At 40.3% G+C, this 25,886-nt stretch overlaps 1 protein-coding gene across 1 annotated transcript; it reads left to right on the top strand.

Annotated features, from left to right (window-relative positions):
• The first annotated feature begins 381 nt into the window (after nucleotides 1-381).
• On the top strand, nucleotides 382-25,886 carry LOC118836257 (zinc finger protein 345-like). Its single transcript, XM_036743591.1, has 8 exons — nucleotides 382-402; nucleotides 2,651-2,825; nucleotides 2,918-3,125; nucleotides 3,943-4,195; nucleotides 12,015-12,145; nucleotides 23,591-23,831; nucleotides 24,000-24,923; nucleotides 25,176-25,886. Exons 1-8 carry the CDS (start codon nucleotides 382-384, stop codon nucleotides 25,884-25,886), a joined length of 2,664 nt encoding a protein of 887 aa, XP_036599486.1.

Raw genomic sequence — 25,886 nt, 5'->3', positions numbered from 1 at the left:
AGAAGTCTAAGATCAAAACCAACAGGTTCCACAGTAATGATAGAGTGGGAAGATATCTGTGGTGGGGTGTAGAAGAGAGCTCACAATTCTCTAGATCTCATTCCAAAATGCCTCCTGAAAATCCGAAGGTACTCACTGTGTAAGGTATGTCTCAGCAGGATTCGCAGTGACTGAGGGCAGAGATGAAAAACTGATGGTGTGAACAGGGAAGATGCCTCCAATTATTACATCCCCCATCCTTTCAAACCTCAGGTTTTTCGACTTCAGGCTTAGTCCCCGTGGCTCTGTCAGAACGCAAAAAAACAGAGATCCCAGAAGAAAGGAAATCAGAAAACAAAGAAACATTTTCAGAGTCCCTTTCCTGTGAACTCTGTCGGCAGGATGGATTGGAAGAAGACAATTGTCAGTACCTCTTTCAACACTTGTGTGGCAAAACTAGGGTGAGGCTACCAAGAATTTATCTCCATCCTCAGGGGCTTTTTTCATCCTAGCTCTAATGTATGGGTTCAGGGGTGTAGTGGGGGGCCCAGGAAGAGACATTTGGGAATATTAATTGCAAGCTGAAAGGCTCCTCTACTCCCTTCTCTGGAGGGAATACTGGGTTAAAGTTGATTTGGGACCTAGACCTTGAGTCTCAATATGTTTCATTCCCCTTGGCTATCACTACAGGGATTGGTTTCTTCCCACTCCCTTCCTTCTTGAAGCCTAGGGAATGGAGATGAGTGCAAAACCCAAGGGACCAGGGTTCACAAGGAAAAGTGTTCTTTGCACTTTCCAAATATGCTACCAGTGATGAGCATTCCCTGGGAGCTCTCTGAGACAAAGCAATGCCCCTCAGCCACCTGTGTCTTTCTGGTGACAGGGGCACCCGGCGCTTCCTCCAGAGAGGCCATTGAGGCAATTGCCACCACTTCACTTAATGATAGAATAATAGTCCAAGGGATTCCTCGTGGAAAGAAGGGACCTGGAAGGTGTGTGAAGCAGGGATCCCAAATGCTGCCAAGGCTAACAGATGTGACAGGAAGCCTCGGCCACTTCTGGGGGGGAGAGGGAGAGTGGGGGAGGGGGGAGGGGGGGAGAGACGGAGAGATCCGTTGCCATGAAGACTGATACATCTGAAAACTCCTACTGTTCTATTGGTGGATGTGGTTTCATCCCATCCTTGCCCCTTCCTTTCACTCCCCTCCCTCTCCTTTCCTCCTAAGCGAGTGCTAAGCCCAGGAGAATAGGTGCCCCAGATTAGCCAGCTTGAGCTGGCCAGGCCCCCCGGGCTCTCATGCTGGGAGATCCAATATTAGCCAAAGTCCAGGGGCACAGAAGCCTTGAAGGTAGCTGCTGACTTGGACCTGGGCATAGAACCCTGGGGCCAGGGAGAGTCCTGGGCTGGAGTCTGAGTACAGAGGTGGCATGAGAATGACCCTCCTTCTCCCCTAATAATGATAACTGAGGCAGCTGCTATTGCCCCTTTTCGCTGGCTCTTTAAGGCTGGCAGAGCCCTTTCCTAGCAAGAGCCAGGTGAGGTGGAGTATAAATATTCCTATTCCCACTTTACAGACTGGGAAACAGAAGCAATGAGTGGATGAGGTGCCTGAGAGTCACAGTATCATTGATCTTAAGGTATAAAGGGAAATTAAGGGTCATCAAGGAAAGACAGGGAAGCCCAGAGAGATGGAGGAGAGATTGCCCAAAGCCACACAGAAGAGATTCTTTACCATTTTGTGTCCTGGACCTCTCTGGCAAGTTGCTGAAGCCTAAGGACTTCTTCTCAACACAAGGTTTTTAAATGCATAAAATAAAACATATGAGATTACAAAGGAAATCAACTGTGTTGAAATACATTATCAAAATAAAATCTTTAAGTTCAGTCCCAGGTTAAGAAATCTAGTATAATGGATAGAGGCATTACTGGACTTAGAATCCAGAAGGTCAGCTTCAAGAAGTCTAACTGTGTTACCCTGGGCAAGTAACTTAAACTCCCTGTGTCTCCAGTTTCCCATCTGTAAAACGAGATTGGTCTTGTCAGCCTTCCATCTCTAAATCTACGATCCTACCCAGACCCCAAAACTAATACTCTAAGACCATACTAGATTACTTTCTTGATTGTCATTAAGAACAATTGCTGATGGTGCAAACATTAATAGGTTCTTTGTTTTTAAAAAGGAACTTTTAAAAAAAAAGCAGTTTGTGGACAGCTAATGAGGGCATCAGCTGTTTAATGTTTGTTTTTATTTCATCATTTTGTACAATTCCATCTCAGTCTCTCTCCCTGTTTCTCCCCCTCCCTGACCCCAACTCCCCACATGCATGCTTTTTTGGGTATATCTATCCCCAGGCAGAATTCCTGAATCTTAAAGTGAGAACTGAGGCCCACTATGTGTGTTTGTGTACATGCATGTGATTTTGGTTATCTACATTTAAATGTATTCCTAAATCAACTTCCAAGAACTATAGCTTCGTTACAAAGTAGTATTTCATTCATGCCCACTGTTCACCTTGTGCTCCATTTCTTTCTCTTTTTTTGTGAGGTATTCAGGGTTAAGTGACTTGCCCAGGGTCACACAGCTAGTGAGGGTCCAGTGTTTGTAAATCCCACAAGTTTAACGACTGTGGGAAAGCCTTCAGATGGTTCACGCAACTTTCTTTCCATCAGAAAAGTCATGCAGGAGAGAAACTCCATGAATGTAACAAATTTGGGAAAGACTTTTCCTGGAGCACAAAACTTATCAAACATCAGAGAATTCATACCGTATATGAGAAAGCCTTTGTTCACAACTCATATCTCCTGTCCCACAAGACAATTCGTGCTGGAGAGAAACCTTATGAATGTACTGGGGGGGGGGGGGAAGACCTTCAGATGAAGCACATAATTTGGTTCCCATCAAAGAATTCATATTGATAAGATGCCTTATAAATCCAGTGAGCGCGTCCTTTCTCATTCTGCTGGTCAAGATGCCAAAAGGGAAGAAGGCCAAGGAAAAGAAGATGGCTCTGGCCCCTACTGTGGTAAAGAAGCAGGAGGCCAAGAAAGTGGTCAATCCTTTCTTTGAGAAGCAGCCCGAGAACTTTGGCATTGGTCAGAACATCCAGCACAAAAGGGACCTTACTCGATTTGTCAAATGGTCTCAGTAAGTCAGACTGCAGCGTCAAAGGTCTATTCTTTATAAACATCTGAAAGTGCTACCAGCAATTAATCAGTTCACCCAGGCCTTGGATCTTCAGACAGCTGCTCAACCACTTAAACTGGCTCGCAAGTACTGAGGTGAAGCAGGAAAAGAAGCAAAGGCTGCTGGCTCAGGCTAAACACAAAGCTGCAGGCAAAGGAGATGGCCCAACTAAGAGACCACCTGTCTTTAGAGTAGGTGTTAACCCTATTACTACCCTGGTAGAAAACAAAAAAGCACACTTGCTAGTGATTGCACAAGACATGGACACAGGACATTGAGCTAGTGGTCTTCCTACCTGCCTTGTGCCAAAAAACAAAGGTTCCTTACTGTATTATCAAAGGTAAAGCTAGACTGGGTTGCTTAGTTCACAGAAAGACCCTCAACAAGCATTGCCTTCACACAGGTTAACTCTGCCGATAAGGGAGCTCTGGCTAAGCTGGTAGAAGCCATTAAAACCAACTACAATGACAGATATGATGAGATCCATCGTCACTGGGGTGGCAATGTTCTGGGGCCAAAATCAGTGACTTGTATTGCCAAGTAGGAAAAGGCAAAAGCTAAGGAACTTGTGATCAAAATGGGTTAAATGTATATTTGATTTTTCCCTATGTAAAAATAAAAATTTAAACAGAAAAAATGCAATGAGTGTGGAAAGGCCTGTAGGTGGAGCCCACAGCTTATGTCCCATCAGAAAACTCATACTTGAGAGATAGCTCACGAATACAAAGAGTGTGGGAAAGCCTTTATCTATGTCTCATCAAAGAATTTCCCATCAAAGAATTCATACTGGAGAGAAATCTTATAAATGTAATGGTTGTGGTAAGACCTTTCAGCAGAGCTCATCCCTTGTCTTTTATAAGATGATTCATACTGAAGAGAAACCTTATGAATGCAATGAATGCAGAAAGGTTTTCACTCATAACTCATCCCTCATTTCCCATCCAAGAACTCATGTTGGAGAAAAACCATATGAATGTAATGAATGTGGGAAAGCTTTTACCCTTACTTTGTCCCTTACTTGCCACAAAAAGGCAAAATGCAGAGAAGTCTTAAGATGTTAAAACATTATAAATATTATAAGAATTTCAGCCAGAGCAAAACATCTTACTGATCATACATATTAAAGAGAACCCTTAAAGACAAATTTGCCTTCCTATTTCATTTGCCACTGTGATTGTTTCAAACGTTTTTCTCTACTCTCAGTCCTTGAAACTCGGTATCTATACCTGCTATATGGCAGATATATCCTAATTCACTAAGATCAATTATAGCCTGATAAGTTCCTAGCCTTACGCAGAATTTCATGATGGACTACAGTCATGTTTATTTTACTTCTGACTCAGCTTTTTCTGACTTGTCCCTTTGGTCTATGTATAAAATGGAATATTATTGTTCTGTAAGAAATGAGGTTGAAATGAATGTTTCAAAGAGTACATATATGAAGTGATACAGAATGAAATTAGAAGAATCCAAACAACTTATACTATATATTCAATAGTTTAAAAACTAAGAATTTTGAAGTCATGTTTCAATGAAGAATGACACGAGCAGAACCAGGAGAAAAAGTCATACAACACTGTAAAAACAAAAAAAAAATTTGAAATCATGAGAACTTAATGAATACAATGAACCTCCTTGATTTCAGAATAATGATGACAAAGCCTGGTATTCATCTGCTAACAAAGAAATGATAGACTCAGGGTGCAATATTTCATTCCATTAGATTGTGAGATCCTCAAAGGCAGAGACTGTCTTTTACCGTTTTCTTCTGGTACCCTGAGTCCTTAGCACAGTCTCCGGAATATAGCAGGCACTTAATAAATGCTTATTAACTGAATGACTGAGACATATTTTGGACATGACCAGTAAGGGAGTTTGTTTTGGTTGACTATGAATATTGTTTGCAGTAATTTTATGTCTTTTCATTTGGGTAGAGGTAGGAGGAAGAGGAAATATATTTCTGCTAATTGCAAAATTATTTTTAAAATTTAACGATTCTTTAGTGATATTTTATGGGATATGATCTTGTTTCATTGTGTTCTAGAAAAGACGTATTTAATATTTATGCATTTCTGCATTTTGTGAGGTTTTAATTATTTAACATATGGTCAATTTTTTTTAAAAAGATGCCATGCCAATGAGAGAAACATGTATACTGCTTTCTATTCCCATTCAACAATTACCAGATGTCTATCATATCTAACTTTTCTAAAATTGTATTCAAGTCTTTGGCTTCTCTCTTGTTTGGATTTTTGTTAGATTTATCTAGATCTGAAAGGAATACATTAAGGTACTGCATTATAGTTTTACTGCATATTTCTTCCTGTGATTTAACTTTTCCTTTATATATTTAGATGTTATACCTTTCAGTGCATAGATGTTTAGTATTGATGTTAATTCATTGTCTATAATACTTTTCAATAAAATGAACTTTTTCTGTGTATCTTTTTTCAGCAAGTCTATTTTTTCTGTAGATTTGTCTGAGATTATGATTGCTACTCCTGCCTTTTTTGCTTCATCTGAAGAATAAAAGATTTTGTATCAATCCCTTATTCTAACTCTATGTAAATGTTTAGGTTCCTAGTATGCTTCTTATAAACAATATATTTTTGGACCATTTTCTAATATATTCTGCTACTCCATTTTATGGGACAGTTCATCTCACTTACATTCAAACTTTTGATCATCAATTATGTAGTCCTCTCTGTCTTATTTTCTTATACCTTTCCTTCTCTTTGGCTCCTGACCTCTCTTCATAAAGAAGAAGGTGGTAAGTAAGGAATATACTCAGAAACAGTGTTCTAGGTTTTATGCAAATTGTTTCTCCAGTGCCTCTCTTTTTTTTCCTCCCTTAGACTCCAATTCACAGGTTCTTACCCTTTCATTCATTTATTCAATCATTCAATTTATCCTATTTGTTGGCAATGATCTTAGATCTCTAAGAACACAACCATTACTAGCAGACTTGATGCTATGCTAAAGTGAGGTCATGGTGAATTCTAGGGATAATCAAAAATCAAAGGGTCAGATGGAGAAGAAAATCAAATTAGAATTTAGATAGTTGGTCATGTACTTGAAATTGGAATATGTTACACAGTAGGCTACAAAATCCCAGCAGCTAACTAAAGGGAGTTAAGACATAGTAAATAGTTTGGGGATGTGAGGAGGAACGTGCTAGTAAATGTTTAACAATTGACTCTCTGACACTTTTAAGTTTAATCTACAGTATTAATATTTCCTCCACAATTTTCTTGAATCCAGACAATCAATAAAACAATAAATCAAGCCCTTGTAGCATTTGACAATTTCAGGTATAAATGTTCAAACTGAGTATTTAACAATTGGTTCTCTGAATTGTACGCAGTAACAGTAATATTATATGATGAGCAGCTGTGAATGACTTAGATATTCTCAGCAATACAATGACCCAAAACAATCCCAAAGAACTCACGATGAAAAATACTGTCTCCAGAGAGAACTGATAGCACCTGAAAACCAAAGTATACTATTTTTCACTTCCCTCTTTCCTTCCTTTTTCTTTCTATTTAGTTCAAGTTTTCTTCCACAAAATGACTAATATGGGGATGTTTTACATGACTATACATGTATAACTTGTATCAGATTGCTTGGCATCTGTGGCTGAGAAGGAAGGAAGGAGAGAGGGATAGAATTTGGAACTTGAAACTTAAACAAATGTTAAAGAATTATTTTACATATAATTGGGGGAAAATAATATAGTCTAAAAGAAAAACTATTAGTTCTCTGGTATGAGCTGGCTCCAGCACACCCCGGAGGTGAGGGAAAATTTAGAAAGCCTTTTTTTTTTAAGTTCTTCAGCTTGTCAAGCATAGTTGAAAAAATGTTTCAGATGTATGGAAGAATTTAAAAAGTGAAGTTGTGACTTCAAGTCCGAGGTTCCCAAACCTTGTTATTTCATACAGCCTACTAGTATTTTTCCCTTATTGAGGAAATTGGTGGGGGATAGGATTTTCTCACAATAAAACCTGAACCCAGACATTTACCTTGAGTGGTTGGATGGGAGTTAAATTATAACTGCTGTGAGGGACTATCAGTACTCTCAGGAGGAGGAAAAATGGAAGCTGGCTGGGCAGTAAGGAGGAGGTAGAGTGGAGAAACTGGGCTATAATGGGTGAAGGGTAGGAGTTATGTTGGAGATGAGCCCCAAGATCATCTATCTGTCTCAGGATGACCCATCATCCAATTAGCTGATCACATATACCTTGAGGACAAGTCATGAATCTCTTTGTAGTCATGCCATGTCCCCTAAGTTGCATACTAATACCACTTGGGTTTTTTTTTTTTAAAAAGCAGGTGTTTATTTTTCTTCTTTCCAACTCCTCCCCATGATAAAAAAGAAATAAAAGAGGAACAAAACCCTTTTTAATAAATATGCCTAGTCAAGTAAAAAAATGCAAAAAGCCTGCCATATAGGCCAGGTCCAAAAATGTGTCTCATTTTTTGTCAGTCTTTCCTCTCTGACAAGAGGTAACATGTATTCTTCATCAGTTGTCTGGAATCATGGGTAATCATTGCAGTGATAAAAGTTAAGTCTTCCAGAATTGTTCCTTTTAACAGGATTGGAAAGGCTGTCTGCAGTAGGTGTGTCTAATCCCTCTCTTCTCACTCTTTTTCTAACTCCTTTTAGTCTGGCTTCTGACTTCATCATTTAATCAAAACTACTCTATCCAAAGTTATAACTTTTTCCTCAACCCTCATCCTTCTTGACCTCTCTTCAACCTCTGATACTCAAAATCACCCTCTTCTTGATACTCTCCTCTCTAAATTGTTATGACACTGCTAGCTCCTGGCTCTCCTCCAGTCTGCCCAAGATTTCACTCTGGATCTCATGGTTTGGACAACAATAGGTCCCTGCCCTGCCCAAGTACAACTTAATGGTTATCTTTTGGGCCCTCCTGGCTCAGAGTGAATGTAAATAGAAATTGTTTCTCTTTCAGCCAGCAACCCTGAGGGTCTTCCCCTCTCAATTTGATTTTTTTTAGTAAAGAGGCCATCCCTTGATTCACTTCTTAAAGAAGCCTATTCACTGAATGGGTGTTTGTCTCACTCAAAGTGAGAAGTTGAAAAGACCTTAACTTAAAAGGGCCAAGGTCTCACACAGCATCCTGGGCCATCGCCAGTCATCCTGATCAATATCTAGTCACTGGACCCAGGTGGTTCTGGAGGAGAAGATGAGGCTGATGACTTTGCACAGCCCTCCCTCATTCAAATCAAATTCAATTGCAAGTCGTGTCATCATCTTTCTGATGCCAAGGTCTTCAAGAAAGAAAGACAAACCACACAGCCTGGGCCCTCTTCTCGTCTCCCTCTATACTATTTCTCTTGGTGATCTCATCAGCTTTCATGGTTTCAATATCATTCTATGCAGATGATTCTCATTTCTGTTTTTCCATCACTAACCTCTTTTCTGACCTCCAATGTCTAACTGCCTGGCAAACATCTCAAACTACATGTCCCCTAAACATTTTAAGCTTAGCATGTCCAGAACTGACTCGTTATTTTTCCCAATGCTCTCCCCTCTTCCTAACAATGCTATCACAGTAGAAGGCACCACTATCCTTCCAGCCACCCAGGTTTACAATTTATGTATCATGTTTGACTCCTCACTCTCTACCCACCCTCCCTATCCAATCATTTCTATATTCATCACATGCTTTTCCTCCTCCTCCCTTCTCCGGCTGCTACCACACTGGTGAAGGCCTTCGTTATCTCTCGCCTGGACTGCTGCAATAGCCTTTTAGTTCATCTCCCTGCCACAAGTCTCTACCCATGCCAATATTCTGCTCAGCTTAGAAGTAAAATTGATCTTCTTAAAGGACAAATCTGATCATGTCACACCCTCTCCTCCCTCTTTCCTGCATTCAATAAACTTCACTAATTCCCTACTACCTCTAGAATCAAATAGAAAATCCTATACTTGGCTTTTAAAGTCTCTCCCTTTCTCTCCCACTCCCTTCCTACCTTTTCAATCTTTTACATCTTCTTACAAGTCTCACATCAGTCTTCTTACATCTTACAGCTGGGTGGCAAAGTGAATCCAGCCCCAGACACTTCTTATCTATATGGCCCTGGGCAAGTCACTTAACCTCAATTTTCTTGTCTGTAAAATGGAGATAATAACAGCCCCTACCTCCCAAGGTTATACTGTAAGGATCAAATGAGATGCTCATTGTAAAGTGCCTAGAACATAGCAAGCATTGTATAAATTAAATAAATTTAAAATTATTAATATTAATTTATTATTTGTTCTCTATAATATTAATAATTAATATTAATACATTAAAATTATTAAATAAATATGAATAAATAAAATTAACTATCCTTTTGATTCCACATGCTCTGTGATCCAATGATACTGGCCTCCTTCGCTTTTCCTTGACTATGACACGCCATCTTCTCACTCCAAGTATCTTCCCCAGCTGTTCCCCAAGCCTGGAGCTCTGTCTCCCAACTTCCTTTCCTTGGCTTCCTTCAAGCATCAGCTGAAGTCTCACCTTCTGCAACAAGCCTTTCCCAGACTTCTTTAATCTTAGTGCCTTCCTTCTGAGGCAACCCCCAATTAATCATGTATATATCTTGTTTGTACAGAGCAATTTGCATGTTGCATCCCTCATTAGACTGGGAGCTTCTTGAGAACAGGACCTTTTATTTATTTATTTTTGCTATTCTCTGTATCCCTGCACTTTAACACAATGTTTGGTGCAGAGCAGACACTTAATAAATATAACTTGACTAAGTGACAAACAATTTGCAAAAGAAGAACTACAAACTATTGATCATATAAAAAAAATCCTTCAAGTCATGAAAAATAAGAAAAATGCACATGAAACCAACCCTGAGGTTTCACCTCCCACCTAGCACATTGGCAAAGATGACAAAGGAAGAGAATGGTCAATGTTGGATGGGCTGGGTTTTGTTCTAAGATTCCACCCATAAAGTCCATTATTTAAAATAATGTAAAATACATAACTGAAGATTTCTGTTAAAAGAGAAATTTACAATTGAATAAAAATCACCACATACTATCTGTACAGGATGTCATTTCAAATGAGGGCTAAAAAGGTCACACCTGATAATGATTTTCTCCCCCAAAGCCTAACACAATGTTTGCCACATGGTAGGTGCTTAATAAATGTTTGTGGATTGACTGAAAGTTTGGGGAGTGAGTGGTATAGGTAGGGACAACATTACAGGAAAGGGATGGGATAAGGGCAGGAAGGAAGAGAGAATTGCTCAGGCCTCTAACTAAAATCTCCCAGGCCTCTATCTAGATGGGAGAAGGGAGGAGAATACATGTTTATATAGCACTTAGGAGTCAGACACTGAGCTAAGGGATTTAAAAATATGATCTCATTTGCTCTTCACAACAACCCTGAAAGGTAAATGCTGTTACGATCCCCATTTCACAGTGGAGGGAACTGAAGCAAACAGAAATTAAGTGACTTGTTCAGAGTCACAGACCTAAAGAGTATCCAAGGCCAAATGGGAACTTGAATCTTCCTGACTCAAGGTCCAGTGCCCTTTTCACTATGCCACCTAGCTGCCTCCTCAAGCACAGCTGACTGCAGGCTGGGTACGATGTGCACTATGTGCCCTCACACCAGCTCAAAACTTTCACTAGTAACATAACATCGATTCAAAACATTTTCTTAGGCACCTGGAATGCATGACTTTGACCTCATACTGGCCACTGTGGACTTCAGCCAGGTCCTAGTCTCCGGGGTTCTCTATGACAACAGGTTGCCTCCCAATTCCCCAGCCTCAACCTTCCTACCCCAGGTTTGCCTACAGGGGACTCATAAGATGGAGCAACACAGACTCCCTCCCCCACATTACCCAAACTCTATACCGGGGCTGAGACCCAAGAAGTCTTTCTGTTCACTTTCCTTCCTCCTTTCTTTGCCCTCCCCTTTCCCCTTTTCCTCTTCCTTCTCTCCCTCTTTCCCCCCTTCCCATCCTCCCTCTTTTCCCAATCTTCCCTCTTTCTCCCCCTCCTCCTGCTCACGTCCCTCCCTTATTTGTCTTCTCCCTGAACTCAGCTCCTAGAGCCTTCCCAACCCCTGCCCCCCTCCCCCATTGTAGTCCTAACTGAAATCAGCTCCTGGAGGCTTCCCGGCCCCCCTCCCCCATTGTAGTCCTAACTGAAATCAGCTCCTGGAGGCTTCCCGACCCCCCCTCCCCCACCCCACTCCAGTTCTAACTGAACTCAGCTCCTGGACCCTCCCCAACCCCTCCACCCACACTCTAGTTCCAACTGAACTCAGCTCCAGGAGCATCCCAACCCCCACCTGCCCTCCAAAATGCTCCTAGGCCTCCCAGTTCCGGCCCCAAACAAGTGCCACCCCTGAGATCCCAAGGCTGGGGTGGATCTGGGCGGGGCAGCTCTTTCATTTGCATCCCACCTGGCTGGCCAGGCCACACCTTTTGTGTGCTCTCCTAGGCACACCAGAATATTGCCCTTTCTCCAAAGAATCCTGGGAACAGAGCTCAGGCTCTGGGCATGCAGAAGCATCTTTCTGGGGGTCAGACAGACTAGCTCATGTCTGTAAAACTGAAGGCCTTCAAAAGGGCCCAGACAGCCCAGCCCAGCAGCAGGAATTCCTGGTGATTCTTTCTTGGCTATTATTGAGGGTCTTGCAGCCCCGGGTGTTTCCTCCAGGGAAGGGAAGCTTGCAGCCACTCCTCCTGGGCCAGGAAAGCACTTCTGAGGATTCCCCCATCTTACCTCAGAGGTGCTGCCCTGCACTTTACAGATCCTCTTCTCTGATGGAATCCTCGTCCAGCAGTCTTTGCCTCTGATCACCTTGACAGGCAGCCCCCACCTCTCTCCAGCTGCTCCTGTTCCAGTTTGTGGTGTTCTTAGCCCAGCATCCCAAATCTTCAGGTGCGGAAGCCCGTCCTCTGTCCAGGCCAGCTCAGCACTGGAGCTGCAAGACCACAGGGTAAGTAAGATACAACAAACACTCAGCATCCTGAGGTCTGAATTTAGGGCCAGTTTTGGGTTCCAATGGCACAGCATCAACCCAAACAGTAAACAAAGACACCCTGACTCTACCTGGCCCCTTTAACAGCATTCCTGGTGCCTGGTTCCCACTTCACTGAGGGACAGAGGGAGGGGGCTCTATTATCTGTTCACGGCTTGGGGGGGGGGGGTGGCGCAGAGCGGTCATTATGATTAACCCGAACTCAGATGCTTTTTACTCTTCCCCTTTATGTCACTTTGGTCATTGTACATATTCTTCTCCTGGGTCTGACCACCTCATAGACCTCATAGAGGTCTTTTTGTAATTCAGCTTTCTCATGTCTTAGAAATATTCCATTACATTCTCCTGCTACATGCAACACTTGCTTCAACCATTCCCCATTCAGCTTGCCATCTTTCTTTCCTTGTTCATTCTACTTTCACGTACAACATACATTCAAAGACATGTAATTGTGTACTTTTATGAATATTTGGACGTTTTAGGACCTTCCTCCCTGGCTTTGACCTGTTTGGGTGGGATTGATGGGCCAAAGGATAAGAACAGTTCAGTGGCTTTTCTCACATTCCTCCAACAAATTCTCTTAAAAGGTTTGGATCAAGTCAAAGCTTAACCCATAGTGCTCGGGTGTGCTTGTCTTCTAATAGACACTCCTGTGTTTAGCATGTCCATCTGCAGCATGGTGTATGTAGCATGATAGAAACCCAGGAGACCTGTATTAATTCCTGACTGACCCATACTGTCTCAGTGACCCAGGACAAGGCAATTTACCTCTCCATACTCTAGGCATCTAAGACTCGTTGCAGAGAAGCTGCCATGCTACCTTGCTAGAGGGAGGGAAGGGTCCCTATAACAGTGTAATCACAGGTCCACTCCCTGTCTCTATCATCTTTGCCAGTTTGATGAATGTTCAACCTCAGAGTTGTTTCATTTGTGTCTGTCTTATTCCCAACAGGAGTCATTCTTGTCATGTGGATCTATGTAGTTTGTCATTTTTCTTTTGGAAGATGAATGTTCATGTTCTTTGACCACTGATCTACTGGGAAAGGTCCATGGTCTGAAGAGGTGGATCTATTTCTTCTCTCTCTGATAACAATCTTGGATCAGAGGTATTTGATGCAAAAGTAAGTCCCCTACTCAAATTTCTCTTATCCTGGATCCATTGACCACATATGTGTGTATAAATGCATATGTGCAAAATCCTCTTAATTTCATGCCCTATTGCCTATTTTATCTTGTAATTATACAAGCAGTTATTACTTGTGTACCGTGTACCACATTCTTATTGGTGCTGGTTATACAAAGACAAAATGAAATTCTCTCCCCTGCACTCTCCCATTTTGTTTGTTTACATATTCAGAGTTGGGAAGATGTACCTCTGTTTTCCTCTACTCTTGAAAAAAGGAGGTTTTTGTACTTATTTCTAAAATATCTTGTATATGTCATTTGTTTATAATGGCTTACATGTTGTCTTCCCCAATTAGATGGTGAGTTCCTTGAAAGCGAGGACTGTCCTTTGCCTTTCTTTGTATTCTCAACACTTGACACAGCCCTTGGCATGTACTAGGGGCCTAATAAAAGCTTGCTGATTGTTTATTGACATGTTGAAGTTTTACACTGAATATGATAAATATGGCAAAGTGGATAAAGCCTAGGACTTGGGGTCATGAAGACTTGAGTTCAAATAGTCCCTCAGACATTTGCTAGTTTGTGACCTTGGGCAAGTCATTTAACCTGTTTGCCCTAGCTTCCTCATCTGTAAAAGGGTATAGAGTTGTTGGGAGGATAAGATGTTATTTGCAAAGCAATGTAATTTATCTTGTAATTATACAAGTAGTTATTACTTGTGTACCGTGTTCTATAGATCTTTAAGCATTCTATAAATGCCAGATGAGGAGAAGGGGGAGGAGGAAGAGGAGGAGGATGATGATGATGATGATGACGTCTATCTAAACTATGTTTCGATTTCTTGGTTGGTTTGTTAAATAAGGATCACCGCTCCCCAGTAGTTTTCCTTCTCGTACTGGTTGATCAAACACAGGGCTACTGCTCATGATTGCCTCTGGGTCTTGCTTCTCTCTCCTCTTCCGTAGGTGCACTTCTCTGTTTGCTTGCTTTTTCACCAAGTTTATTTCATGAGTTTCAGGAATGTCCAGTGTAGCCATGTTGCCAAAAGCAACTCACCTTAAACACATAGTTATAGAAAGTTTTGTGGAGCACTTACGGGTTATGTGACTTGTCTATGGCCATAGTGCTAATACATATCAGAGGCAAGACTGGAACCCAGATCTCTTTGACTCCCAAGTCCAGACCCCTAGTCAGCGATCTGCGACAACACTGTAACATTGATGATAATGTCCCGATTTTCTCTTGCTTTTCCACCAACCTTTCTGACTCTTCAGTTTCATCCATGTCATGTTGGTTAACTATGGGTGCTCTCTAGGGCTCTGTCCTGAGCCCTCTTCTCTTTTTCAATGCTCTCTTTCACTTGGTGAGTCTATCTCCCATAAGTTCAATGATATATCTATATAGGACACGATTAGCCGATTCATGTATCCAGTCCATCATTTTTCCTGAGTTTCAGCCCCACATCACTGACATCTTATTTGCCAATTCAAACCGTCCTGTAGGCATCTCCAATTCAATATGTCTAAAAGAGAAGTCATTATCTTTCCCCATTAACCCTCTCCCAGTCCAAACTTTCCTATTATTATCATTAGCAGCATCTTTCTAAGCACCCAGGCCCAAAACAACATTGTCATCCTCCACTCCTCTCAGTCATCCTGTAGATCAAAACATTTGCCTAGTCTTGTCATTTCTTCCTTTATAAAATCTCTAGTACATGTTCCCTTCATTCACAAAGAATAAACCATTTTTAGGCCTGCATTATCTCTTACCTGGACTATCGTTAAGTGCCTTCTAATTGACTCTGCTTTGAGTCTTCTCCCTGACCCAGTCCATCCTCCCCTCAGCTGCCAAGCTGATTTTCCTAAAGTGTAGTTCTGACTATATTACCCCCTAATAAACAAATTTCATTGCTTCCTTCTTACTTTTAAAATCAACTGTGAAGGTTTTTTTGGGTTTGTTTTTTGTTTGCCAAACAAATCTATTCATAATATAAAAACTTCCTAACTTTGCAATCTTCTTATACATTACTTCCCTCCATGCACTCCAGGATTCAACCTCTCTGGTCTACTTGCTGTCCCTCACAGAGGAACCAGCATCTTCCATCTCATCTCTATATCTCGGGACTGGCTGTGCCTCATGCCTGGAATGCTCTCCTTCTTCAGTAGAGTGTCTTAGAATCTCTCATGTTCTTCAAGACTCAGATGAAACACTACCATCTGATGTGTAAGGGACCTCTCCTGGTTCTCCCCAGCTGCCATGGCCTTCCCCTATAACTCAGTATGCATCTTGTATATACTTACATTTATATTTGTGTGTAAACACACACACACACACACACACACACACACACAATCTTCCCCATTAGAATGTATTTTGAGGTCAGGGACTACTTCTTGCTTTCCTTTGAATCCCCAAGTTTTAGCACAGTGAGTGGCATTCACTAACTACTTTAAAATGCTTAATGATCAATTGCTTGAATGTATTAATCACCCAGAGAAGTTTCTTTATATATTCTTCTGACTTTCATGTTCTTCTCAAATGGAAATACTTTGCTCATATTCATACCTTATTCCAAGTTATTGTTAAAGGCAACTTCTCTAGAACCATGCTAGCAACAGGAGTTATCTATTAATAATAGTAAATAAATGCCAGCAAGGAGAGGCTGTTGCTTTGCTCCTTGTTCTTGTTTGGAAAGTATCTAGGCTTTCTCCATCGAAATAATAATAATAGTGATTATGGTGGTGGTGATTAGGAGGAGGAGGAAGTCGGTGATGTTGATGATGATGATAAGTGTGGTGGATGCATATATGCACAGAGATAAGTTTGAGGTAATTAGGTTTAAAAGAAGAGCCTTTTCCTAACTACACTAGTTCTAGAGTTTTTTCATATAAATGAGGGCCAGTTCTGATGAAAATTCCTTTCCATGTCTATTGATAGAATCTTTTTGTACTGTGCTATGTGTTTTCCTCAAATCAAACCATTCTTGCATTGCCAATATGGGTCCAGATTATTCTCAGGAAATAATTTGTTGTCTATGTCACTTCAGTCTCTCTGCTAAGTTTTATTTTAAAATCTTGTGTCTTATTCATCAGCAAAACTGGTCTATAGTCTTCTTTCTTTGTCCCTCTCTGTTCTAGGGTATCAGGAATACAGAAGTAACTGGGTAGTATGATTTCTTTCTCAATAGTTCACGAAACCATTTGCAATGTGATTATTTCTCTTTGAATCTTTGTTCAACTACATTTGATCAGCAGCTACAATCTTTAGTTACCCCTCCTACCTGCCTCCTTCCAACACAAACCTTTGGCAGTTGTCTTCTGCCTTGCTGATTTTGGAGTGATATGCTAAAGACTGTGGTCACAGTTTGAGAGTTTTATAGGTTAGTAATCCACCTCACTGGAATTATCAGTCTTGTTAGTCTATACGTGTATCTAAAAATTTCTGATGATTCTTTTTATTCAATGTTCTTTGTGAATTTCATTTTGTTCCTTTTATTTTTTGTATTTTTATTTTCCCCTCTGTACATCTGTGTCTCTTGATCAAGGGAGCTCATTTGTCACTTTTCTTTAAACTTTCCAAAAAAAAAAAAAAAAACCAGCTCTTGGCCTATCATTTTGGTAGCCTTTTTTTTTTTTCCAATTATGCTTCTTTTTTTCTCTGATTTTTCTGATTTCTGTGATACTTTAGAGTATGGCTATTTGTTTACTCTGTGGCTTTTTAAAATTGCATGATCAGTTCATGAATCCTCTCTTTTAAACATTTATGAATAAATGTATTCCCCAAGTTCTATTCTGCTAGGTCATAATGATGGGAAGGTAGTTGTAGATCAATTCAGAGAGCAAGCTCTGGCTAGGTCTACCATGGTGAAATGGCTTTGAGTACATTTCAAGCAAGAATCTGAATGTGTTTTTTCATGTAATTTCTAGTTAAGGGGGTGGGGGGAAGAGATCCATCTCCCATTAGGTTGACCCCTTGATAAGGAATTATTTTGCTGTGTCAATACATAAGGCCAAAATACAAAATGTCTCTCAGGCCTATGTAGTTCCCTTCGTCTTCTAAAAAGGAGTCAAGAGTCTGCCAACAATGTGATTTATAGGTCATTTATGCTGCCTACTAGATGTTGTCAATATAAATGAAATCCTCAACCTAGGGCCAATGAGTGAACATCCTCCTAAGGGAATTGAGCTGTGTCCACTTCCGTGTTCTTCCTCTCAATGAAACCAAAAGACAGAGGGAAGGGACAGCTAAAAGGAAGTGTGTGGAGCTCATAGGTTCTCCTCGGATGGTCAAAATGGGCAGCAGAGTTGTCACCTTTGGCTATATTATTGCACCAAGAAGCAACATCTCGTGGGATATTTGGGCATCTTCTTTGCCAAGACGTGTGATAAGTACTTTTAAAACCAGGAAAATCCTTTCAGTCTAGGCAACAAGAGCTGAAGCTCAGTATTAAAACAGAGAAAGTCAGTGAAGAATTCAACTAAAATCTCACTTACATCAATATTGAATCTTATGTTTAGAGGCAATGTAGCATAATGGAGAGCTGGCTTGGAACCAAGAAGACTTGAGCTTCAGTTATGCCTTTGAAAGACCTGGGACATGTCTCTCCACCTCTTAGGGTTCTAGAAAACTCTCTAAGATTGGAAGTTTCAGAAAAAGTGTCAACGTGGGGTAGTAGAGAGAATATTTTCATCAGGGAGTTACCTATACCAATGAAATCATAGCTCTGTTCCCTAGCTGTACCAATATAATTTGATGCTCAGTGTTTCCAGTGAAAAGGTGGGAATAGTTGAGGACATTGGAAATACTTTGAAAAATATGCATCAAAAATAAGGATGGAGAGAAGCTAAAATAATGCAGACTACATGGTTTGGTTATTTGTTTTTACCTTGTGATTACTTTACTTTGTGATTACTTCACCTTGTGATTACTTCATTTAAAAATCTGAACAAAAATTACTAGAAATGGCGAGCATTGAATAGATCTCACAAAAAAATGAAATTGATTAAATGTTAACACACAAAAGCATTCATTATGGATGTCAGAGTCCTTTCTGAATTAGATTTTGGCCAAGGAGCAGTCAGACCACTAGCAAGTTGAAGCAAAGATTCAAATTAGTACAAAGCCAGAAGAATAAAAAATGTAGAATGCAACGAAACAACTTAATGCTGACCTGTCTAAACAAGTTATTTATAGGGGGAAATGGAAAATGAATAGAAAAAGATCTGATATTTTGTAGGAAATTAATACAATCATTGTCTAATAGGTTCCAAACAAATATCATTAAGGAGCAGGCCTCATGAGCCTCAAAAGTGCCCCTCCAAAGTCAGAAAACACTTAAATTACTTACCAAGAGGAGAAAGAGGTAACACAGGCTTAGAACATATATCTGTTGTAACACCACACACAAAAAAGAATTATTAAAGAATATGAGCAACTGATTGACATAAAGCAAAAGTTGAGAGTAAGCCTATTTAAAGATAGGTGCAGAGAAAAACCAACTCATCCAAGTCTTTCTAAGAGCATTTTAGGGCCAAACTGGAACTACAAACAGAAGACAGATGGGTAACATTTGCAAAGATTTTTAACCCAATTCTTTTAATAGCACAGAAAATGCCTATACCCAGTGGTGTACTGGAGATGACCCATACTGGCTCCAGAGAATTGATCGTCAAATTTTCAATGTGAGCATTTACATCTCAAATATTGACAAATGCTACAAATGAGGGCTTGATTTTTGTTCTGTGAATTGTCTATGCTTAAGGAAGTGATGGAGAAAATAAACTTAATAGACTTAAACACGAAAGTGTCATACATACACGTTTTTGCAGAGAGCCAGTTGTTAAACATTTATTAGCATACCTCTGCCTGTGCCCCAACTTGAGCTCAACTGGTCTTATGTGTGTTTTTAGAGGAAATAGAGTAAACCTGAAAGAGAAAAAACCATGAGGATAACAGCCAAATTAGATGAAGTGTCCATAAAAGGGATTCATTTTAGAAGAGACACAACTGTGAGGAATTTGAGGAATTGGTTTGGTATCTGAATGGGGATAAAAATCTAGAATTTCATTAACGTAGGACATGCTTTGAAGTAATTATCCCAAATTCCACTTGCACTGAGTCAGTGCCTCAAAGGATGTACACTATATCCTTTTATGAACTCCAGAAAGGCTGGGGGTGGGGTAGGAGTTGAGTGTCTTACCAGTACCATCTATCTCTAGTCCCTAGTAGATTCCCCAAAGATGATCTGTTAAGAATCTATCAGCAGGCCTTGAGCATATTTTTTTTTTTGAAAAAAGGTAAAGTGTTATGGAATTACTAATTACTAAATTCGTAAAGTATGGTACAAGAAAAAGCTGGTACAGAACATCTTCCCAAAAAAAGTGACACAATCTATCTCAAGTATACTCAGAGTCCAAGGGCTAGTGGGATCAAGCTTAGAGAGCACATGTAGCAAAGGATTAGCTCACAGCTCCTCACTGTTTGGTGTCCTTTCAGTTTTGTGAGGAGTAAAGAAGTTCCCCTTAGGCGTGGCATAGCTCCTTTAGTGGTCTCTTTGTAGAGCTGAGAATCTGTGTACAGTCTGTAACTCAGCATTTCCTCTTCTTCTGCCACCTGTATTTCCCAGGATATCATCATATTCCTACACAAAACCTCAATATGAATTCACCCTCCCACTAAAGCATGTACTTTTCTCTTTCATTTTTAATATCTTATTTTTCTCCAATTATACGTAAACACAATTTTTAATTTTTTTTTGTTTTGAGTTCCAAATTCTATCCCTTCCTTCCTTCCCTCCCCTCTCCCTGAGACAACAAGTAATGTGAAGTCATGTAAAACATATTTCCATATTATTCATTTTGTGGAAGAAAACTCGGGAGGGAGGGAGGGAGGAAGGAAAAAATAGTGTGCTTCTGTTTTGAGATGCCATCAGTTCTTTCTCTGGAGGAGGATAGCATTTTTCATTGTGAGTCCCTTGGAATTGCCTTGGCTTATCGTACTGCTGAGAATACCAGTCATTCACAGTTGTTTATCTTACCATATTGCTGTTTCTATGTACAGTGTTCTCCTGGTTCTGCTCACTTCACTTTGCATCAGTCTGTGGTTCAGGTTAAATGCATACTTCTCCACCAAATTGTTCCCATAATTTTGAGGAATTTTTCCATTCCAAATTTTCCAAATCAGTTTTTAAACTAAATGTCTTCATTTCAATACATTTCAGGGTTTAGTTTTTGCTATTTGCTAAGCATACTAGAAAATAAAGGAGATCAGGAAACTGGGACAAATTCAGCATGTGGTTTTTCCTTTGGGCACTTGAGAGCAAGGGAACAACTCAATGGTTTGCATCAATCACTTTCTTTTTTTTATTTTAATTTGTAATATGTCATTTCCAAAAAAACTATTTGAGACATTCTATGGAGCTTATATACATGTGCATTTGTTGCTGTTGTTCAGTCATGTCCAAGTCTTTGTGACCCCATTTGGGTTTTCTTGGCAAAGAGACAAGTGGTTTGCCATTTCCTTCTCTAGCTCATTTTACAGATGAGAACTGAGGCAAACAGGTTTAAGTGACTTGCCCAGGGTCACACAGCTAATATGTGTCTGAGGCTGGATCTGGATTCATGAAGAAAAATTTTCCTGACTCCAGGCCCAGCGCTTTATCCACTGTGCCACCTAGCAGCCCTATATGTACAGCTTATATGCAAATGTATATACGTGGGATTTCCATAAATAGCTACGGCCCTGCTGTTTAAATGATCCTAGCCAGCCTGTTCCTCCTCTTCTCAGGCTACAGCATAAGGAAATAAGCTTTCCTTTCACTCCTGGCATTACAAAGGTGAACCTGAGCATCCATTTATTTTATCCATTTGCTTGATATGAGCGAGGCACTGGGCTTGGCACTGGAACAACGAACGGCTCTTTCCTTGCTCGCAGAGCTTACCATCGACATGTGCTATGACATGTACCCAGATAAGTCTAGTACAATTAAAATTGAGAAGGCAGATAGGCCAAACAAAGAGGACCAGAAAAAGCTTCACGTGGGAGGGGCCACCTGAGCTGAGCCTTGAAGGAAGACTGGGAGATAAAATGGGGAAGCAGAGCCAAAACTAGGGTCTGTTTGTCCCTAGTCTAAGAACCACAAACTATCCTCAGGTCTAACAGCATGAAACACACCCATATTCTGGAGATTTAAGGGCAGTAGATATCAACCTGTGGAGACAGACAGATATCTCAGGACAGAAAAATGTCCCTGCTGGGGAGGATCGTTGGATATCTTCATCTTAGAACACCTAGTGATCTAGAATAATATTCTGTTTCTCCATATCTAGTATATAAGAAATGTATTCCTTGGGTGCTGGATGAAGAAATCACCTGTATAGCAAACTGAATCATGAATATTGGGAGGAACTAAAGGAGGGCTTTAAGGCAATTCCCCAACCCTTCTAAGAATCAAGCTATAGCTGAAAGGGGCCTTAGGGACTATCTCCTTCAAATCCTTGATTTCATCAAGAGGGTAGTTGAGGCCTCAGGGAAGGAATATCACTTGCCCAAAGTCATGGAGAAAGTCTCATTCAGCTGTTTCTGAAATTGAGGCTGAACTGAGGCACCACCGCATTTCCATCCCCTAAAAAATCAGAGCTGGAAGAAGCCACGGAGACCATCACCTTGGAAAAAGACCCCTTCTCAGTCAACAAAGACTTGGTAAAGGAGAAGGGAATTGGGTATAACATCAAGTGGTTTTGAGATGTAGTATAGATTCTTTCCTTGGTTTATCCAATTATACATGCTCATACAAATGATTTTGTATTACGACCATTTCTTTCCTACAGTGACCATAACCAGGCATATAACATATTAACTATTGCTAATTTTATAAAACTAAGTGGTGAAAAGTCCTCATTATTACTGTCTTAGGCTATTGTCTTTGTCCAATACTAGATCTTCCTTTTGTCCATTATACCCATACTATGCATGATAATTTCCTTAGTTTTATTCAAGAACACATCTGATGATGTCATTGATCTGTCCCCTTCACTGGCTCCAACCATTTAAAGTCTGAGCTCTTTTATGTTGTTGTATTTCTCTTAGAACTAAGCACTGTCCTTTGGTCATTTTAGGTACATAATAGATTGTTGTTGAATCTGATCAATTTGAATTGGTTTAGTGTTAATATTGCCTTTCTTCCTATGGTACTCATCCAAATAGGCTTTTTGGAAGTTTCAGAATAAAATCATTCCAAGTTTATCATATGAATTGTTTCTTTATGATTTCAGGAGACTGGCACGAAGAATACAAGACAAACTATACAGGAGCAGTCAACTATATGGAAATCCAAAGATATCCCCACAGTCAAAGCTAGGAAATGACAACCACTTTTGCTTCCAAAAGAAATAACATCATGAATCTTCAAGAGAAATTTTCTAGGGACCTTGAAGAAATAAACCTTTCCTTGCATCACCTCAGTTTTAAGCACAAAGTGCTGAATCCTCAATATAAAATTACTGGGAACACTAAACATACTAAGCATGTCCCTTGGCAAGACTTGGAAAAGGGGGCCCCTCAGGACACTTGGAGGGAAATTCATATTAGGGAGGCACAGCCATCTAGAATAAATAAAGGTGATTTTTCAATGCAGAAACAAATGACATATAACATAAAAGGAATACAACCTCATCCCATGCCAAATGATTCACAGAGGCTACTAGATCCACATTTGTCTGACAAAGCCCAACAAGCTGCTTCTTTATCCAAAGAAAAGAAAATCTTTGAGGATGGCCAGGTGAAAGATCTTAGGGAAAAAGAAGACACAGACATCAGGCCTCTCAGCAGTTACCAATGTCAAAATTATGACAGTTTACCTGCCAAAGAAATCAGGTGGGAGAAAAATCCTAGCAAGGACATCTCTGAAGGAAATAATTATTCAAGCACTCACTCTATAAATAACAATGGCCTTATAGTGGAGAACCTCTACATAAGTGAAGACCATAGTACGCAATTTAGAGACAGTTCAAGCTTTCAAGTTCATCAGAGAGTCTGCATGGAAGACAAACTGAACCAAGAAAAAGAGTATGACAAAAGATTCAGTGATACTTCAAAGCCTCATATTAATCAGAGGGTCCATACAAGAGAGAAACCCAATAATAGTGAAGCAGTGAAAATTTTTCATCCAGGTTCATACATTCCAGTTGTTCAGAGGGCACACACAGGAAAGAAACTCTATCAATGCAAAGTGTGTGACAAAAGATTCATTTCCAGCTCTAGCTTACGTGTTCATCACAGACTCCATACAGGAGAGAAACCCTATCAGTGTACTGAATGTGGAAAATGTTTTTCTCAGCTGTCACATCTTCATGACCATCAGAGAGTCCACACAGGAGAGAAACCCTATCAATGTGAAGAGTGTGGGAAAACATTCAGGGTCAGCTCTACCTTTCATGTACATCAGAGAATCCACACAGGAGAGAAACCCTATCAATGTAATGCATGTGGAAAATGTTTTTGTCAACTATCACAACTAAAAGCCCATCTGAAAATTCGCAAAGGAGAGAAATCCTTTCAATGTATGGAGAGCAAGAAAAGATTCAGAAACAAACCAAGCTTACATGGTCGTCCAAGAATCCACACAGAAGAGAAACCTCATCAATGCAAAGAATGTGGGAAAAGATTTAGGTACAATTCAAACTTACAGGTTCATCAGAGAGTCCACACAAGTGAGAAACCTTTTGAATGCAAAGAGTGTGGGAAAAGATTCAAGAATGATTCAAGTCTTCATGCTCATCAGAGAGTCCACACAGGTGAGGAACCTTATCAATGCAAAGAGTGTGGGAAAAGATTCAGAAACAACTCAAGCATTCATGCCCATAGGAAAGTCCACACAGGAGAGAAACCTTTTCAATGCAAAGAGTGTGGGAAAAGATTTGTAAACAACTCAAACTTAAAGGTTCATCAGAGAGTTCACACAGGAGAGAAACCTTTTCAATGCAAAAAATGTGGGAAAAGTTTCAGGTTCAACTCCAGTTTTCATACCCATCAGAAAGTCCACACAGGAGAGAAACCTTATCAGTGCAAAGAGTGTGGGAAAAGTTTCAGGTTCAACTCCAGCTTTCATACCCATCAGAAACTCCATGCAGGAGAGAAACCCTATCAATGCAAAGAGTGTAACAAAAGATTCAGGGATAACTCAAGTTTGCAGGTTCATCAGAGAGTCCACACAGGAGCAAAACCTTATCATTGTAAAGACTGTGACAAAAGATTCAGTACCAAGTCAAGCCTTCTTGTCCATCAGAGAGTCCACACAAGAGAAAAACCCCATCAATGTGTCACATGTGGGAAATATTTTGGTCAACTGTCACATCTTCATACTCATCAGAGAATCCACACAGGAGAAAAACCCTATCAATGCAAAGTGTGTGACAAAAGGTTCAATTCCAAATTTAGTTTACGTATTCATGACAGACTACATACAGGAGAGAAACCCTATCAGTGTACTGAATGTGGAAAATGTTTTTCTCGGCTGTCACATCTTCATGACCATCAGAGAGTCCACACAGGAGAGAAACCCTATCAATGTGAAGAATGTGGGAAAACATTCAGTGTGAGCTCTACCTTTCATGTCCATCACAGAATCCACACAGGAGAGAAACCCTATCAATGTAATGCATGTGGAAAACGTTTTTGTCAACTATCACAACTAAAAGCTCATCTGAAAATTCGCAAAGGAGAGAAATCCTTTCAATGTATGGAGAGCAAGAAAAGATTCAGAAACAAACCAAGCTTACATGGTCGTCCAAGAATCCACACAGAAGAGAAACCTCATCAATGCAAAGAATGTGGGAAAAGATTTAGGTACAATTCAAACTTACAGGTTCATCAGAGAGTCCACACAAGTGAGAAACCTTTTGAATGCAAAGAGTGTGGGAAAAGATTCAAGAATGATTCAAGTCTTCATGCTCATCAGAGAGTCCACACAGGTGAGGAACCTTATCAATGCAAAGAGTGTGGGAAAAGATTCAGAAACAACTCAAGCTTTCATGCCCATAGGAAAGTCCACACAGGAGAGAAACCTTTTCAGTGCAAAGAGTGTGGGAAAAGATTTGCAAACAATTCAAACCTAAAGGCTCATCAGAGAGTCCACACAGGAGAAAAACCTTTTCAATGCAAAGAATGTGGGAAAAGACTCAAGAATGACTCAAGTCTTCATGCTCATCAGAGAGTCCACACAGGAGAGAAACCTTATCAATGCAAAGAGTGTGGGAAAAGTTTCAGGTTCGACTCCAGCTTTCGCACCCATCAGAAAGTCCACACAGGAGAGAAACTCTATCAATGCAAAGAGTGCAACAAAAGATTCGGGAATAACTCAAGTTTGCAGGTTCATCAGAGAGTCCACACAGGAGAGAAACCCTATCACTGCAAAGACTGTGATAAAAGATTCAGTACCAAGTCAAACCTTCATGTCCATCAGAGAGTCCACACAGGAGAGAAACCCTATCAATGTGATGCATGTAAGAAATGTTTTTCTCAGCAGTCACATCTTCATGCTCATCAAAGACTCCACATAGGAAAGAGAAACCTATAA

The sequence above is a fragment of the Trichosurus vulpecula genome, chromosome 2 (genome assembly GCF_011100635.1).
Source record: "Trichosurus vulpecula isolate mTriVul1 chromosome 2, mTriVul1.pri, whole genome shotgun sequence".
Classification (NCBI taxonomy): domain Eukaryota; kingdom Metazoa; phylum Chordata; class Mammalia; order Diprotodontia; family Phalangeridae; genus Trichosurus; species Trichosurus vulpecula.
This window is presented reverse-complemented; position numbering and strand designations above follow the sequence as displayed.